We start from the raw sequence: 18594 nt of genomic DNA on the forward strand, positions 1-18594 counted from the left end.
AGGTTCAGCTCTCCTTAGGGATCCAGGATAAGTGTAAGGCTCTGTCAGGTGGAGGACAGTGCCTGGCTGCCTGGGTTTCTCAGGATTCACCTGGTTGTGGCCACAGTCCCCCGCAGGTGACTGGTGCTGCAATATAAGGTAAGTTGCCATCACCTCGTCGTATTTTTGGTCTCTCAGGGATTCAATGATTACTTCAGGCTTATAGCCCATGACTCTCATGGTCCCGACAATGCTAGGGCTCGGGGTGCCTGGGAGGCTAGGGGTGGAGGTAGGTGGTGAACGTGCCTCACTGGCCCTGATCATGGGGCGCCTCATGATGTCCTTGATGGTGGGCCTTCTGCCGGGACTGATTATCAGTAATTCCAAGATGACATTGAAAATGTCGATAGAAACATGCTTAGGAATGGTGAAGTTGCCTGAGGTGACCTCGTTCCTCATGCCTGCCAAAGATTTGGCTTGGAAAGGGAAGTGCCCAGCCACCATGAGAAAGAGGAGAATCCCTAAACACCACATGTCGATGGGGTACGCATCGTATTCCCCCCGTGCAAAGAGTTCTGGGGCACAATAGGGCAGAGTGCCACAGAAACCCCGCAGCTTCTGCCCAGGAGTTACTTTCACAGCGAGGCTAAAATCAATCAGCTTGGCATTCCCCCTGCAGTCCATAAGGATGTTGGTGGCTTTTATATCTCTATGGACAACTTGATTGTTATGACAGTAATTCACTGCATGCACCACCTGAGTAAATATCCTTTCAGCCTCGCACTCCGGTAGAGACCCCCGTTCCAGGATCCGCCGCAGCAGCTCTCCCTCTGAGGCATGCTCCATCACCAGGTAGGTGATCTCTTCCGTCTCGATCACGTGAAAAAGTTTGATGATATTGGGGTGGTTCATGGATTTCATAACGCTTATTTCACTGTTAAAAATCGAGTTGTACTTCTTCTTATTTCTAAGGAGTTTTACAGCCACACAGGTCACAGTGGGAACATGGAAGGCGAGTTTCACTTCAGAAAAATGTCCGTGTCCCAGAGTCCTCATCATTCTATAGTCGGTGTTGAAGGGGTCCTCCACAGAGGAGCAGGCCTCCATGTCCTGCTTCAGAGTCAGGCCCTCCTCCTTCATATGGCTAGAGACAAAAAGTTCAATGAGAAAGTTGACAGACTTAAAATCAGGCCTAGGAGAGTATTTAGAGCTATGAATTCCTACATCCAAAAGACTAGGAAAGGAAGGAAGGAAGAGGTCAGACACATTTCAGACCACCTAACTGGGTACTTAAATGCTTAGATAGACAAGAATGAAGTATGTTCCAAAGCAGTGTAGAGCAAACTACGACAGATTGGTTTGACAGGAATCAACTGCAAACTGGAAGAACCAACCAAAGGATTCTAGAAACTAAGAGCCACTGATAAGAAAGGACGGTCATCCCCTAACCCTGAGCTCACCTGTACTGGGAGAGAGCAGGCACGAATAAAATTAGATGCGAGAGAAGTATATAGAACAACAGACACCTGCCAAGCCCGGCGGTGTCCGTGCTGGGCAGCCAGGCCCTGAGTCCAGGTACAACTAGCTCTGCAAAGGACCTACCGAAATTTGGTTCTTAGGATCCAGGTCAGGTGGCTCACAATTACTCCAAACCCAGCTCTAGGAGATCCTACACCACGGGCCTCTGAAGGTATCCATACACATGGTCACATGCCCACACGCAAGTGCACTCTCTGCTACTACACATCAATTACATGGTGATAATGTCTATCTAGATAATGCTACAGGTAGTTATGATCTCCCACAGAAGAGCTGCACAACAAACCTAGTTCCAAGAGTACATGCTCTTGAAATGATGGGCCAGCTCTCCAGATTACGCCATCCCCAAAAATCTTTACTTTAAAACAAAGAGGGTCCCTTACATGAATTGGAGGAGACTTTCTGTGTACAAAATAAACATAATAAAATGTTCTCAGATAGAAAACAGAATGAACTTACTATGATGGTTCAAAATCTTCACAAATCCAGGAATGTCCTGTCACGGGTGCAGAAGTCAAATTACTCTCTAAAAAGAACTTCTGCTCTGTTAAGACAAGAGGAGAGGAGAATTGTGTGAGTGTGTGAGGGAGGGACTAGAAGGAGAGTTTATGTTTATTAAACAAACATAATAAAATATTGTAGGTTAGAGAACAGAAGGCACTTACTATAGGGTGGTCAAAACAGCTTCTACAATGCGAGTATAGTTTAGTCTGTCACAGGCACAGAAGTCCAGTTGCTCTCCAACCAAGAGCTTCTGCTCTGTAAGACAGGAAGCAGGCTCAGCCAGAGCCTTAAGTGGATAGGTGTCACAAAGGCTCCTTGTGGTGTCAGAGCAAGGAATGGACCAGTGATCACTAGGCACAACTTCCTGGTTCCCTCACATTCTGTCCTCAGGGACAGAAAAGCTGGTCTAGGGCAGTGGGGCAGTAGGGGCCTGAGGAAGCTGGTTACACTCCACTGTCTGTCCACAGTGATGCCCAGAGACCCACCTCTTTTTGCTAGGTCCACTGCCCAAGGTCCACAGTTTGCCCCACATGGTGCCACCTGGTTGGAACATTGTTCAAACACTTGATTCTTTGTGGGACTCTTGACACCCAAACCTTAAGGAGGACACACACACACACACACACTCTACATATAGACATGATACAACTAGCTGTGTCCTGACTGAGAGTCCTTCAAGGGTCAGTTGATGGACCTTAGACAAGAGGTTGTGGTGAAAGTCAGGAAAGTCTCATAAAGGATAAATACTTGGCAGTTGGCAAAGCTAGAAAAGTGGAAGCAGGAGGATCAGTTCAAGTCCTCTTTGGCCACACAGAGATGCTGAGGCCAGCCTGTGCTACAGGAGACCCTGCCTCACCAAATACAAAAGCAATAGCAAAGAGAAGATGAGGAAGGACTGCTTTTGTTTTCTGCATGACCTAGGTTCCCAACTGCTTCAAAAGTTCAAGGTTGCTGTTACACGCGGGGCCTAGCCACAAGTGCTTGTGACAACAAAGCTTGAGGGTGGAGGGCTGATCAGCCATTTCCATGCTCCTGAAGCTAGGCTGCTGTCACCTCCCACCAAAAGTCATCAGTTTTTCACATTAAGTGGACCTCACAGCACCCACCCAAGCTGCGGGACATACGCCAGAGAAACTGGGTGGAAGTTTACAGGAGGTCAACAAGGATGTTCACTCTTCAGAGAACGTGCATCACTCACTTGAGCACTGGATAGCAAGTCTAGTTAACTAAACCATCACACAATGAAAGGGAGACACAGGCACCATTCAGCAACCGGCAAAAAAGCGCAACTTGCCAGTTCTGTAATCAGATGTCAGATTTTTGGAAGTCACAGACCATAGACCCTCCTCTCATGACCAACACCTTGGCAAAACAGAAAGGAACCTGAAGGGCTTTGTTGTCGGACCATGAAGGTTCTGTTACCCACTGCCTTTCCCCAAACATGATCAGATTAAGGTTGGAGGAAGGAGTTTTATCCACGCCTAGACTTGGAAATTTGGGTAGACTGCCCTTGACCATAAAAAGTCCCCTGTTTCTCCAAAAAGACAGGTGCTTATTTTGGGGCTTGGGGTCTGTGCAGTCCTGGGCAGATAATTCCAGCACTAGGCGGTTTTTGTTCCTGAATATGTTCTTTGAGCTGTAGGACCAGCAGAACTCAAGAGCACAGGCTCGACCCTTTGCTTCAAAATCATTATTGCCCTCCCCTCCGCTGCCTGATAACACCCTTCCTTGGTGCCATAATCGCCCTCCTTAAGGCAGAAGATAACCCATGAACGTACAGATGCAGGCAGAGAGGAGGACAGAAGTAGGCTGGAGGGACAGGGCATGGCAAGTCTCACCAAGGAAAGTCCCATCCTTCCTCAAAGAGCAAGCTCCTTTTAGACTTATACTTATTCTATCCCTGAATTCCTTTTCAGCTGCCCTGTTCCACAATCACCATCACAAGATCTGAGCTGACGCTTGTCTCTAGCCCCTTTGTTGGACTAATACCTCTTGACCTGCCAGGAAGATCCTGAGATAACCAGCTAGGAGGAGCCTCTGTGCTAGAGCCCAGAGACCATCCCGTGTGTCCATCAGTCCTCTGGACAGGAGTCCACGGCACTTGGCCCGTACTTGTACTTGGGAAGCAAGGTGCTGAACAGCAAAGGGAAAGAGTGAGGGGCTTGGAAGGGGTGGGCAGTAGGCAGTGTCATCAGGGGAATGTATTCAAAGTTCCCCGTGTCCATGTACGGAAGTGTCACTGGGCCAGTCAGTTCTGTCCAGTTTTCCCTTGGTGCCAGTGACCCTCTTCCTCCTGTAAGACCCCAGTTTATGTGCGAATATGTGAAGCTTAGTGAGTGGGTAATTCCTTTCCATATTTGATGCGAAAATGGAAAATTAACTTGTTCTTTAGAATAAGCAGTAAAATCCTAATAACACAGTCTCAGCGGAATCAGGGAGGAAAACGCATGCTTAGCTACTGCCAGTGTCATTTTGCCCTGGGGTTTGTGGGGTTCAGGATAGGGGCAGGAAAACCCGGATGCTCTGCTAAGTCCAACCGAACACTGTTGGATGTGGGATTTGTGAACACAGCCCTAAGATTAGTTGGGAAAACATCCCAGGATCAAACTGGTTCAGCCGAAGGCAGAGGATGGTGGCTGTGGAGCAATAGGGTAAGACTATTGAACTCCTTTGGTTTTCCTGATGAGTGAAAATGGATCCCAAAGCCTTTGTAATGGCTTTGCAACCCTCCAGGTTGCTGGCCACCATGGTTGCTGTTGGAGCCTTAAGGATTGCATTCTTGCTAAGAATCCTACAATGACTGTGTCCCCATTTTACAGATGGAAAACTGCGGCTTTTTGATGGTCATCGTTTTTTGTTTTTTGTTTTTCAAGACAGGGTTTCTCTGTGTAGCCCTGGCTGTTCTGTCGTTTACTCTGTAAACCAGGCTGATCTCAAACTCAGACAGCCACCTTTCTCTGTCTCCCAAGTGAAAGATTAAAGACTTACACCACACACACAGACACACACACACACACACACACACACACAAAAGCCAGGTGATCAAAAGACCATATAGTTCAGTTCAAAAATCGATTCAAAAATCAGAATTGTATGTAATCTTTATGGTATTAGTAGATTTCCCTGAATCTTATTGTAATTGCTGGCTCTCCATATGTAGAATGAGTTGTTTGGCATATAGAAACTGCTGACTTTATTCCTGATGGTTTAGAATTAACTTTATTATTTATGCAACTGCAAAAGGCTTAACAAAAGTAGAAACCCTCCATTATATATCACGCGGATTCGGTCTCATACCGGCTTCCAGGTCCATTGGTACAAACAAATGAGGAAACTGATCAATTACAACACCTCAACATTTCATGAAAGACACGATGTTAAAAGTAAAAGTTAATTTTTTTTCTATAACTTGGGCAACAAGCAAAGAAATAATAAAAAATGTCCCACTTGTCCTCTGTATAACCACACTCGACTGCGTGCTGGAAATAAGCCTAGGGATACCAAAAGAGTGAAATATGGCAGATGGATGTGTTTCATTCTGCACAAATTGGAAAACAAAGGTATGTACACCGTACCATAGGTGTATACCCAGGGTTTCAACGGGCAACTGCTTTAAGTGCTGAAAAGGCTGATTGTGTAATTACACAGTTATTGGAAATAGTGGAAATTTTGGGGATACCTTCACAAGTTAAGACTGATAATGAACCTACATATATATGTAGTAAGATGAAGCAATTCTTTGCCTATTATACTATAAATCTTTATACTATAAATGATTTATAAAACTTCATACTATAAATGATTTATAAAATCTTTATACTATAGTATAAAATGATCTTTATATAACTTATACTATTGTAAAGATTTATAAATCATTTACACTATAGTATAAAGATCATTTAAATGATCTCTATATCATTTATACTATAAAGATTTATAAATCATTTATACTATAGTATAAAATAAATGATAGTATAGTATAAATCATAGTATAGTATAAGTGATTTATACATCATTTATACTATAGTATATTATAAAGGATAGTATAGTATAAAGTATATCATTTATACTATATATAGCATCATTTATACTATACTATCATTTATACTATATATAGTAGCATTTGTACTATACTGTCATTTAAATGATAGTATAACATAAAGGATAGTATAGTATAAATTATACCATGTATACTATATATAGTAACATTTATACCATACTATCATTTATACTAGATACTATCATTTGTACTACACTATCATTTAAATGACAGCATAGTATAAATGATAGTATAGTATAAATTATACCATTTATAGTATATAGAGCATCATTTATACTATGCTAACATTTATGCTATACTATCCTTTATAGTATAATAATGTATAAATGATTTATAAATCACTTATACTATATTATGATTTATACTATACTATCATTTATTTTATACTATAGTATAAATGATTTCTGAATCTTTATAGTATAAATGATATAGAGATCATTTAAATGATCCTTATACTATAGTGTAAATGATTTAAAAATCTTTACAATAGTATAAGTTATATAAAGATCATTTTATACTATAGTATAAAGATTTTATAAATCATTTGTAGTATAAAGTTTTATAAATCATTTATAGCATAAAGATTTATAGTATAATAGGCAAAGAATTGCTTCATCTTACTACATATATATGTAGGTTCATTATCAGTCTTAATTTGTGAAGGTATCCCCAAAATTTCCACTATTTCCAATAACTGTGTAATTACACAATCAGCCTTTTCAGCACTTAAAGCAGTTGCCCGTTGAAACCCTGGGTATACACCTATGGTACGGTGTACATACCTTTGTTTTCCAATTTGTGCAGAATGAAACACATCCATCTGCCATATTCAATGTCCATCCTATGGGCTTAGAGTTGCTCAAGAGTGTTTCGGGTGTGGAAATACATTATGGGGGCATGCTGTTGAAGATCGAGGCTATCTTCAAGGACCTTTGTCCTACATTCAAGTTCAGGGAAGCGCCAGGAAGGATGGACCATACACGGTCAATCACACAGGCATCTGTGTGTCTCACGATGTGATACTTGTTGCCACAGTCTAGGGAGAAAGAACACAAGAGATGAAGTCTTACCACTGTGATACTAGGATGGAAAGATAAGGCTTCCCAGAACTCTCCCCAAAGGCTGTGCAGGGATGATTAACTGTGTAAGAATATGCAAAGGGCAGAGACTTGAAGAAATGGAAGCAGGCTTTTAAGATCTGTCCAGCTGGTACATACACGAGGTAGGGGCTTGAGGCTGCCATGACACAAGGACACAGTGGGTTGCTCCTCCAAGAGTCTCTAGTTAGACTTGTCAGGACACCTATCACACCCTCACAGTGTGGCATGTGGTGGTGAGTGTGGGATCCAATGTGAATGGTCGCCTTGAAGGAACAAGAATAGATATGCCAGAGGTGAGTAACTAGGGCAGAATTGGTGTCAAGATAGGGCACAGCTACCACTGCAGTCACTCCAAGACTGAGTTTTCCAGGCTTTGTTCTGAGTTGGGTCTGAGGACTCAAGCAATGTAACCTGTGATGGGTTTGGCATGTGTGTGGGTTCAGGGCTCTTGCAAAAGGATGGCAGGAGGCTCCTTCTAAAAAATTCCCATCAGGCTGTTTGTAGGCCGCAATTCTCAACCTGGGAACCCATCTTGGGGCAGGTAGGACAGGCAGACTAGAAACTATAGCACTAGGGAGAGATTAGTTACAAAGGACAGAAGGAAAAGTGAATAAAGTGAAGTGAAGTAATGCACTCACCTGGTGCTGAGGGTGGCTCCAAGGTCCATTTTCATTGGAGTCATGTTCTTACATGAGGCAGCCTTTGTCTTAGCAGGAGGCAGGCAGCAGCAGCACAGATGTCTGAAGCCATTCATGCTTGTCTTCTTCACCTGCTTCCAGCGTTGACGCCGATTGCGGGGAAAGCTGTGTCAGCGTCCTGAGGCTGGCCAGGTGTGGTGTTGTCCTCGGTCTCTTGCTGAGGGAGACCTGTGCCAGCTTCCTAAGGCTGGACAGGTGTGGTGTTGTCCTCGGTCTCTTGCTGAGGGAGACCTGTGCCAGCTTACTGAAGCTGGCCAGGTGTGATGTCGTCCAAGGTCTCTTGCTGAGGGAGACCTGTGCCAGCATCCTGAGGCTGGCCAGGTGTGGTGTTGTCCTCGGTCTCTTGCCGATGGAGACCTCTGCCAGCATCCTGAGGCTGGCCAGGTGTGGTGTTGTCCTCGGTCTCTTGCTGAGGGAGAGCTGTGCCAGCATCCTGAGGCTGGCCAGATGTGATGTCGTCCTCGGTTTCTTGCTGAGGGAGACTTGTGCCAGCATCTTGAGGCTGGCCAGGTGTGGTGTTGTCCTAGGTCTCTTGCTGAGGGAGACCTGTGCCAGCTTCCTGAGGCTGGCCAGGTGTGATGTCTTCCTCGGTCTCTTGCTGAGGGAGTTGTTCCACCTTCCTGAGGATGGCCAGGTATGGTGTTGTCCTTGGTCTCTTCTTGAGGGAGACTTGTGCCAGCATCCTGAGGCTGGCCAGGTATTGTGTTGTCCTCAGACTCTTGCTGAGGGCATGCTGTGCCAGCTTCCTGTGGCTGGCCAGGTGTGATGTCGTCCTCGGTCTCTTGCTGAGGGAGACCTGTGCCAGCATCCTGAGGCTGGGCAGTTGTGGTGTTGTCCTCGTTCTCTTGCTGAGTGAGACCTGTGCCAGCATCCTGCGGCTGGCCAGGTGTGGTGTTGTACTCGGTCTCTTGCAGAGGGAGACCTGTGCCAGCATCCTGAGGCTGGCCAGGTGTGGTGTTGTCCTCGGTCTCTTGCTGAGGGAGACGTGTGCCAGCATCCTGAGGCTGGCCAGGTGTGGTGTTGTCCTAGGTCTCTTGCTGAGGGAGACCTTTGCCAGCTTCCTGAGGCTGGTAGGTGTGATGTCTTCCTCGGTCTCTTGCTGAGAGAGAGCTGTTCCAGCTTCCTGAGGCTGGCCAGGTATGGTGTTGTCTGGTGTTGTCCTTGGTCTCTTCTTGAGGGAGACTTGTGCCAGCATCCTGAGGCTGGCCAGGTGTTGTGTTGTCCTCGGACTCTTGCTGAGGGAGACCTGTGCCAGCGTCCTGAGGCTGGCTAGATATGGTGCTGTCCTCCGTCACTTCCTTAGGGAGACCTGTGCCAGCATCCTGAGGCTGGCCAGGTGTGATATTGTCCTCGGTGTCTTGCTGAGGGAGACCTGTGCCAGCGTCTGAGGCTGGCCAGGTGTGGTGTTGTCCTCGGTCTCTTGCTGAGGGAGACCTGTGCCAGCTTCCTGAGGCTGGCCAGGTGTGGTGTTGTCCTCGTTCTCTTGCTGAGAAAGAACTGTGCCAGCATCCTGCGGCTGGCCAGGTGTGGTGTTGTCCTCGGTCTCTTCTTGAGGGAGACCTGTGCCAGCATCCTGAGGCTGGCCAGGTGTGGTGTTGTCCTCGGTCTCTTGCTGAGGGAGACCTGTGCCAGCGTCCTGAGGCTGGCCAGTTATGGTGTTGTCCTCGTTCACTTCCTGAGGGAGACCTGTGCCAGCATCCTGAGGCTGGCCAGCTGTGGTGTTGTCCTCGGTCTCTTGCTGAGGGAGACCTGTGCCAGCATCCTGAGGCTGGCCAGGTGTGGGGTTGTCCTCGGTCTCTTGCTGAGGGAGACCTGTGCCAGCATCCTGAGGCTGGCCAGGTGTGGTGTTGTCCTCGGTCTCTTGCTGAGGGAGACCTGTGCCAGCGTCCTGAGGCTGGCCAGGTGTGATGTCGTCCAAGGTCTCTTGCTGAGGGAGACCTGTAACAGCTTCCTGAGGCTGGCCAGGTGGGATGTCCTCCATGGTCTCTTGCTGAGGGAGACTTGTGCCAGCATCCTGAGGCTGGACAGGTGTGGTGTTGTCCTCTTTCTCTTGCTGAGGGAGACCTGTGCCAGCATCCTGAGGCTGGCCAGGTGTGGTGTTGTCCTCGGTCTCATGCTGAGGGAGACCTGTGCCAGCTTACTGAAGCTGGCCAGGTGTGATGTTGTCCTCGGTCTCTTGCTGAGGGAAAGCTGTGCCAGCTTCCTGAGGCCCTCCAGGTGTGATGTTGTCCTCGGTCTCTTCTTGAGGGAGACCTGTGCCAGCATCCTGAGGTTGGCCAGGTGTGGTGTTGTCCTCGGTCTCTTGCTGAGGGAGACCTCTGCCAGCATCCTGAGGCTGGCCAGTTATGGTGTTGTCCTCGGTCACTTCCTGAGGGAGACCTGTGCCAGAATTCTGAGGCTGGCCAGGTGTGATGTCGTCCAAGGTCTCTTGCTGAGGGAGACCTGTGCCAGCATCCTGAGGCTGGCCAGGTGTGATGTCGTCCTCGATCTCTTTCTGAGGGAGACCTGTGCCAGCATCCTGAGGCTGGGCAGGTATGGTGTTGTCCTCGTTCTCTTGCTGAGGGAGACCTGTGCCAGCATCCTGCGGCTGACCAGGTGTGGTGTTGTCCTCGGTCTCTTGCTGAGTGAGAACTGTGCCAGCTTCCTGAGGATGGCCAGGTGTGGTGTTGTCCTCGTTCTCTTGCTGAGGGAGAACTGTGCCAGCATCCTGCGACTGGCCAGGTGTGGTGCTATCCTCGGTCTCTTCTTGAGGGAGACCTGTGCCAGCATCCTGAGGCTGGTCAGGTGTGGTGTTGTCCTCGTTCTCTTGCTGAGGGAGACCTGTGCCAGCATCCTGAGGCTGGCCAGGTGTGGGGTTGTCCTCGGTCTCTTGCTGAGGGAGACCTGTGCCAGCATCCTGAGGCTGGCCAGGTGTGGTGTTGTCCTCGGTCTCTTGCTGAGGGAGACCTGTGCTAGTGTCCTGAGGCTGGCCAGGTGTGATGTCGTCCAAGGTCTCTTGCTGAGGGAGACCTGTACCAGCTTCCTGAGGCTGGCCAGGTGGGATGTCCTCCGCGGTCTCTTGCTGAGGGAGACTTGTGCCAGCATCCTGATGCTGCCCAGGTGTGATGTCGTCCTTGGTCTCTTGCTGAGGGAGACCTGTGCGAGCTTCCTGAGCTGGCCAGGTATGGTGTTGTCCTCGGTGTCTTGCAGAGGGCATGCTGTGCCAGCTTCCTGCGCTGGCCAGGTGTGATGTCGTCCAAGGTCTCTTGCTGAGGGTGACCTGTGCCAGCATCTTGAGGCTGGCCAGGTGTGGTGTTGTCCTCGGTTTCTTGCTGAGGGAGACCTGTGCCAGCATCCTGAGGCTGGCCAGGTGTGGTGTTGTCCTCGGTCTCTTGCTGAGGGAGAGCTGTGCCAGCATCCTGAGGCTGGCCAGCTGTGGTGTTGTCCTCGGTCTCTTACTGATGGAGACCTGTACCAGCATCCTGAGGCTGGCCAGGTTTGGTGTTGTCCTCGGTCTCTTGCTGAGGGAGACCTGTGCCAGCATCCTGAGGCTGGCCAGGTGTTGTGTTGTCCTCGGACTCTTGCTGAGGGAGACCTGTGCCAGCGTCCTGAGGCTGGCTAGATATGGTGTTGTCCTCCGTCACTTCCTTAGGGAGACCTGTGCCAGCTTCCTGAGGCTGGCCAGGTGTGGTGTTGTCCTCGTTCTCTTGCTGAGAATGAACTGTGCCAGCATCCTGCAGCTGGCCAGGTGTGGTGTTGTCCTCGGTCTCTTGCTGAGGGAGACCTGTGCCTGCGTCCTGAGGCTGGCCAGTTATGGTGTTGTCCTCGTTCACTTCCTGAGGGAGACCTGTGCCAGCATCCTAAGGCTGGCCAGCTGTGGTGTTGTCCTCTTTCTCTTGCTGATGGAGACCTGTACCAGCATCCTGAGGCTGGCCAGGTTTGGTGTTGTCCTCGGTCTCTTGCTGAGGGAGACCTGTGCCAGCATCCTGAGGCTGGCCAGGTGTGGTGTTGTCCTCGGTCTCTTGCTGAGGGAGACCTGTGCCAGCGTCCTGAGGCTGGCCAGGTGTGATGTCGTCCAAGGTCTCTTGCTGAGGGAGACCTGTACCAGCTTCCTGAGGCTGGCCAGGTGGGATGTCCTCCACGGTCTCTTGCTGAGGGAGACTTGTGCCAGCATCCTGAGGCTGGACAGGTGTGGTGTTGTCCTCTTTCTCTTGCTGAGGGAGACCTGTGACAGCATCCTGAGGCTGGCCAGGTGTGGTGTTGTCCTCGGGCTCTTGCTGAGGGAGACCTGTGCCAGCTTACTGAAGCTGGCCAGGTGTGATTTTGTCCTCGGTCTCTTGCTGAGGGAAAGCTGTGCCAGCTTCCTGAGGCCCTCCAGGTGTGGTGTCATCCTCGGTCTCTTCTTGAGGGAGACCTGTGCCAGCATCCTGAGGTTGGCCAGGTGTGGTGTTGTCCTCGGTCTCTTGCTGAGGGAGACCTGTGCCAGCATCCTGAGGCTGGCCAGGTATGATGTCGTGCTTGGTCTCTTGCTGAGGGAGACCTGTGCGAGCTTCCTGAGCTGGCCAGGTATGGTGTTGTCCTCGGTGTCTTGCTGAGGGCATGCTGTGCCAGCTTCCTGAGGCTGGCCAGGTGTGATGTCGTCCAAGGTCTCTTGCTGAGGGTGACCTGTGCCAGCATCTTGAGGCTGGCCAGGTGTGGTGTTGTCCTCGGTTTCTTGCTGAGGGAGACCTGTGCCAGCATCCTGAGGCTGGCCAGGTGTGGTGTTGTCCTCGGTCTCTTGCTGAGGGAGAGCTGTGCCAGCATCCTGAGGCTGGCCAGCTGTGGTGTTGTCCTCGTTCTCTTACTGATGGAGACCTGTACCAGCATCCTGAGGCTGGCCAGGTTTGGTGTTGTCCTCGGTCTCTTGCTGAGGGAGACCTGTGCCAGCATCCTGAGGCTGGCCAGGTGTGGTGTTGTCCTCGGTCTCTTGCTGAGGGAGACCTGTGCCAGCGTCCTGAGGCTGGCCAGGTGTGATGTCGTCCAAGGTCTCTTGCTGAGGGAGACCTGTACCAGCTTCCTGAGGCTGGCCAGGTGGGATGTCCTCCACGGTCTCTTGCTGAGGGAGACTTGTGCCAGCATCCTGAGGCTGGACAGGTGTGGTGTTGTCCTCGTTCTCTTGCTGAGGGAGACCTGTGCCAGCATCCTGAGGCTGGCCAGGTGTGGTGTTGTCCTCGGTCTCTTGCTGAGGGAGACCTGTGCCAGCTTACTGAAGCTGGCCAGGTGTGATGTTGTTCTCGGTCTCTTGCTGAGGGAAAGCTGTGCAAGCTTCCTGAGGCCCTCCAGGTGTGATGTTGTCCTTGGTCTCTTCCTGAGGGAGACCTGTGCCAGCATCCTGAGGTTGGCCAGGTGTGGTGTTGTTCTCGGTCTCTTGCTGAGGGAGACCTGTGCCAGCATCCTGAGGCTGGCCAGTTATGGTGTTGTCCTCGGTCACTTCCTGAGGGAGACCTGTGCCAGAGTTCTGAGGCTGGCCAGGTGTGATGTCGTCCAAGGTCTCTTGCTGAGGGAGACCTGTGCCAGCATCCTGAGGCGGGCCAGGTATGATGTTGTCCTTAGTCTCTTGCTGAGGGAGACCTGTGCCAGCTTCCTGAGGCTGGCCAGGTATGGTGTTGTCCTCGGTCTCTTGCTGAGGGCATGCTGTGCCAGCTTCCTGAGGCTGGCCAGGTGTGATGTCGTCCTCGGTCTCTTGCTGAGGGAGACCTGTGCCAGCATCCTGAGGCTGGGCAGGTGTGGTGTTGTCCTCGTTCTCTTGCTGAGGGAGACCTGTGCCAGCATCCTGCGGCTGGCCAGGTGTGGGGTTGTCCTCGGTCTCTTGCTGAGGGAGACCTGTGCCAGCATCCTGAGGCTGGCCAGGTGTGGTGTTGTCCTCGGTCTCTTGCTGAGGGAGACCTGTGCTAGTGTCCTGAGGCTGGCCAGGTGTGATGTCGTCCAAGGTCTCTTGCTGAGGGAGACCTGTACCAGCTTCCTGAGGCTGGCCAGGTGGGATGTCCTCCGCGGTCTCTTGCTGAGGGAGACTTGTGCCAGCATCCTGATGCTGCCCAGGTGTGATGTCGTCCTTGGTCTCTTGCTGAGGGAGACCTGTGCCAGCTTCCTGAGCTGGCCAGGTATGGTGTTGTCCTCGGTGTCTTGCTGAGGGCATGCTGTGCCAGCTTCCTGAGGCTGGCCAGGTGTGATGTCGTCCAAGGTCTCTTGCTGAGGGTGACCTGTGCCAGCATCTTGAGGCTGGCCAGGTGTGGTGTTGTCCTCGTTTTCTTGCTGAGGGAGACCTGTGCCAGCATCCTGAGGCTGGCCAGGTGTGGTGTTGTCCTCGGTCTCTTGCTGAGGGAGAGCTGTGCCAGCATCCTGAGGCTGGCCAGATGTGATGTCGTCCTCGGTCTCTTGCTGAGGGAGACGTGTGCCAGCATCCTGAGACTGGCCAGGTGTGGTGTTGTCCTCGGTCTCTTGCTGAGGGAGACCTGTGCCAGCTTCCTGAAGCTGGCCAGGTTTTGTGTTGTCCTCGGACTCTTGCTGAGGGAGACCTGTGCCAGCGTCCTGAGGCTGGGTAGATATGCTGTTGTCCTCCGTCACTTCCTTAGGGAGACCTGTGCCAGCTTCCTGAGGCTGGCCAGGTGTGGTGTTGTCCTCGTTCTCTTCCTGAGAATGAACTGTGCCAGCATCCTGCGGCTGGCCAGGTGTGGTGTTGTCCTTGGTCTCTTCTTGAGGGAGACCTGTGCCAGCATCCTGAGGCTGGCCAGGTGTGGTGTTGTCCTCGGTCTCTTGCTGAGGGAGACCTGTGCCTGCGTCCTGAGGCTGGCCAGTTCTGGTGTTGTCCTCGTTCACTTCCTGAGGGAGACCTGTGCCAGCATCCTGAGGCTGGCCAGCTGTGGTGTTGTCCTCGGTCTCTTGCTGATGGAGACCTGTACCAGCATCCTGAGGCTGGCCAGGTTTGGTGTTGTCCTCGGTCTCTTGCTGAGGGAGACCTGTGCCAGCATCCTGAGGCTGGCCAGGTGTGGTGTTGTCCTCGGTCTCTTGCTGAGGGAGACCTGTGCCAGCGTCCTGAGGCTGGCCAGGTGTGATGTCGTCCAAGGTCTCTTGCTGAGGGAGACCTGTACCAGCTTCCTGAGGCTGGCCAGGTGGGATGTCCTCCACGGTCTCTTGCTGAGGGAGACTTGTGCCAGCATCCTGAGGCTGGACAGGTGTGGTGTTGTCCTCTTTCTCTTGCTGAAGGAGACCTGTGCCAGCTTCCTGAGGCTGGCCAGGTATGGTGTTGTCCTCGGTCTCTTGCTGAGGGCATGCTGTGCCAGCTTCCTGAGGCTGGCCAGGTGTGATGTCGTCCAAGGTCTCTTGCTGAGGGAGACCTGTGCCAGCATCCTGAGGCTGGCCAGGTGTGATGTTGTCCTCAGTCTCTTGCTGAGGGAGACCTGTGCCAGCTTCCTGAGGCTGGCCAGGTATGGTGTTGTCCTCGGTCTCTTGCTGAGGGCATGCTGTGCCAGCTTCCTGAGGCTGGCCAGGTGTGATGTCGTCCTCGGTCTCTTGCTGAGGGAGACCTGTGCCAGCATCCTGAGGCTGGCCAGGTGTGGTGTTGTCCTCGTTCTCTTGCTGAGGGAGACCTGTGCCAGCATCCTGAGGCTGGCCAGGTGTGGTGTTGTCCTCGGTCTCTTGCTGAGGGAGACCTGTGCCAGCGTCCTGACGCTGGCTAGGTGTGGTGTCGTCCTCGGTCTCTTGCTGAGGGAGAGCTGTGCCAGCATCCTGAGGCTGGCCAGGCCTGATGTTGTCGCCCTCGTTCTCTTCCTCCTTGGTCTCTTCAGTTATGATGGTATCCTCCTTGATCTCTTTTGTTGTGATGGTATCTCGTATGATGGTGTCTGGTATGATGGTGTTTCCCTTGTTCTCTTCCTCCTTGGTCTCTTCAGTCATGGTGTCCTCCTTGATCTCTTTGTCGTGATGGTTTCTCATATGGTGTCTGGTATGATGGTGTTTGGTACGATGGTGTCTGGTGTGATGGTGTCCTCCTTGGTCAATTTTAGTGTGATGGTGTGTGGTAGCATGGTTTATTGGGACAGGTGGGACAGGGAGATTGGAAACTATATCACTATGGGGAGAAGTTTTACTATGTGGAAAAGATCATATTTCCTGCCAAGAAAAGGGGAATAAAGGACAATCACTACCCAGAGGACAGTCTGTGATGTTTATGCAGGCTGGAGGAGAGAGCAAGGGATCAGTGTGCCACATAAAGCTTTAGGGCACCTCTGCACCTCAGCCAATCCCCTCTGTGGAAGACCCAGTGGAAAGGCAGCCCCTCCTGCCTGGGATTTTACCTGGACAGATCTGCACTGGGATAGGTCCTGTGCAGAATGCTCCTGTGACCACACGGGCTTCTGGACATCTGGCCTGGCTTCCCTGAGAGCCTTTCCACATCTCATCCAGGCTGATCCCCAACCCTTGGCCCACAAGCCATGGAGATGGGGCCTGTCGTCTTTAGGACTTCAAAGCAAAAAGACACAGGTAAGTGACTCTTACTGACTTTGAAGCACACAGAACTTTCTGTGCTTGCCCTGCAGCACCAAAGTGCCCTACTGGTCTCTCAGCAATCTCTGCTGACTTTGCCATGCCCCACCTGCTCCTCTTCCTGCTTTATCAGCACATGTATACAATCTACTTCTTGCTCAACAAGCCTGAGTTCACATTACCGGGATTTCTATAGTATTGGTCTTTCTAAAGTGACAGAGTTTGTTAAGTTCACAGGTGTGCCAAGTGGGCAAATTATCATTAGTTACAATGGACAGAAGGAAAAGTGAATAAAATGAAGTGAAGTAATGCACTCACCTGGTGCTGAGGGTGGCTCCAAGGTCCCTTTCCATTCGAGTCATGTTCTTACATGAGGCAGCCTTTGTCTTAGCAGGAGGCAGGCAGCAGCAGCACAGATGTCTGAGGCCGTTCATGATTGTCTTCTTCACCCGCTTCCAGCGTTGACGCCTTTTGCGGGGGGAAGCTGTGCCAGCGTCCTGAAGCTGGCCAGGTGTGATGTTTTCCTCGGTATCTTGCTGAGGGAGAGCTGTGCCAGCATCCTGAGGCTGGACAGGTATGATGTTGTCCTCGGTCTCTTGCTGAGGTAGACCTTTGCCAGCGTCCTGAGGCTGGCCAGATGTGATGTTGTCCTCGGACTCTTCCTGAGGGAGACCTGTGCCAGCATCCTGAGGATGGCTAGGTGTGGTGTTGTCCTCGGTCTCTTCCTGAGAGAGACCTGTGCCAGCATCCTGATGCTGTCCAGGTGTGGTGTTGTCCTCGGTCTCTTCCTGAGAGAGACCTGTGCCAGCATCCTGAGGCTGGCCAGATATGGTGTTGTCCTCGGTCTCTTGCTGAGGGAGACCTGTGCCAGCATCTTGAGGCTGGCCAGTTATGGTGTTGTCCTCGGTCTCTTGCTGAGGGAGACCTGTGCCAGCATCCTGAGGCTGGCCAGGTGTGGTGTTGTCCTCGGTCTCTTGCTGAGGGAGACCTGTGCCAGCATCCTGAGGTTGGCCAGGTGTGGTGTTGTCCTCGGTCTCTTGCTGAGGGAGACCTGTGCCAGCATCTTGAGGCTGGCCAGTTATGGTGTTGTCCTCGGTCTCTTGCTGAGGGAGACCTGTGCCAGCATCCTGAGGTTGGCCAGGTATGGTGTCGTCCTCGGTCTCTTCCTGAGGGCGTGCTGTGCCAGCGTCCTGAGGCTGGCCAGGTGTGATGTTGTCGTCCTTGGTCTCTTCCTGTGGGGAAGCTATGCCAGCGTCCTGAGGCTGGCCAGGTATGGTGTTGTTTTCGGTCTCTTGCTGAGGGAGACCTGTGCCAGCATCCTGAGGCTGGCCAGGTATGGTGTTGTCCTCGGTCTCTTCCTGAGGGACACCTGTGCCAGCATCCTGAGGCTGGCCAGGAGTGGTGTTGTCCTCGGTCTCTTGCTGAGGGAGACCTGTGCCAGCTTCCTGAAGCTGGCCAGGTGTGTTGTCGTCCTCGGTCTCTTCCTGAGGGCGTGCTGTGCCAGCATCCTGAGGCTGGCCAGCTGTGATGTTGTCCTCCTGGGTCTCTCTCTCCTCGGTCTCTTCCTCCTCCCTCACTTCAGGCATGGTGTCCTCCTTGATGATGTTTACTCTCAGGGCAATGATTGCTTCTTGAGCATCGATGTCTTCCTGTGTTAGGGTCTTTTCCTCTGCGACTATAGTCGACTCTATCTCTATGACTGTCGTCATCTCTGATAAATCCTCAGAGGAGGAGCTTGAGCTGTCCTCTTCCTCCAGACCCAGAGATGAATGGTCACTATCAGTCCGGCTGTCACGTGATCCAACCTGTGAAAAATAAACATTCATTTCCAGGATGCTGCCCTTGATGGACTTAGCAATAGGACAGCCCAGGTGGAGAGGGTGTGTGTCTGGATGGCAGCATAGGGTGGCAGGCATGCTATGGCATCTGGCAAGTTTCCTGGAATAATGCTCCTCCTCTTTTTCCTGGCCCTTAGATGGCAAGGTAAAGGTATAGGGAACAGGTTCAGCTCTCCTTAGGGATCCAGGATAAGTGTAAGGCTCTGTCAGGCGGAGGACAGTGCCTGGCTGCCTGGGTTTCTCAGGATTCACCTGGTTGTGGCCACAGTCCCCCGCAGGTGACTGGTGCTGCAATATAAGGTAAGTTGCCATCACCTCGTCGTATTTTTGGTCTCTCAGGGATTCAATGATTACTTCAGGCTTATAGCCCATGA

The 18594-nt window shown here is 51.4% G+C and overlaps 1 protein-coding gene across 1 annotated transcript; it reads right to left on the minus strand.

Moving 5' to 3' along the window:
* Positions 1-4: 4 nt before the first annotated feature.
* LOC132654121 (sperm motility kinase X-like) lies at positions 5-18592 on the minus strand. Its single transcript, XM_060383389.1, has 4 exons — positions 18473-18592; positions 17993-18187; positions 91-1092; positions 5-13 (listed from the first exon to the last, which is right to left on the minus strand). The coding sequence occupies exons 1-4, from the start codon at positions 18590-18592 to the stop codon at positions 5-7; spliced, it is 1326 nt and encodes a 441-aa protein (XP_060239372.1).
* Positions 18593-18594: the final 2 nt, after the last annotated feature.

Source organism: Meriones unguiculatus, chromosome 5, assembly GCF_030254825.1.
Source record: "Meriones unguiculatus strain TT.TT164.6M chromosome 5, Bangor_MerUng_6.1, whole genome shotgun sequence".
NCBI lineage: Eukaryota > Metazoa > Chordata > Mammalia > Rodentia > Muridae > Meriones > Meriones unguiculatus.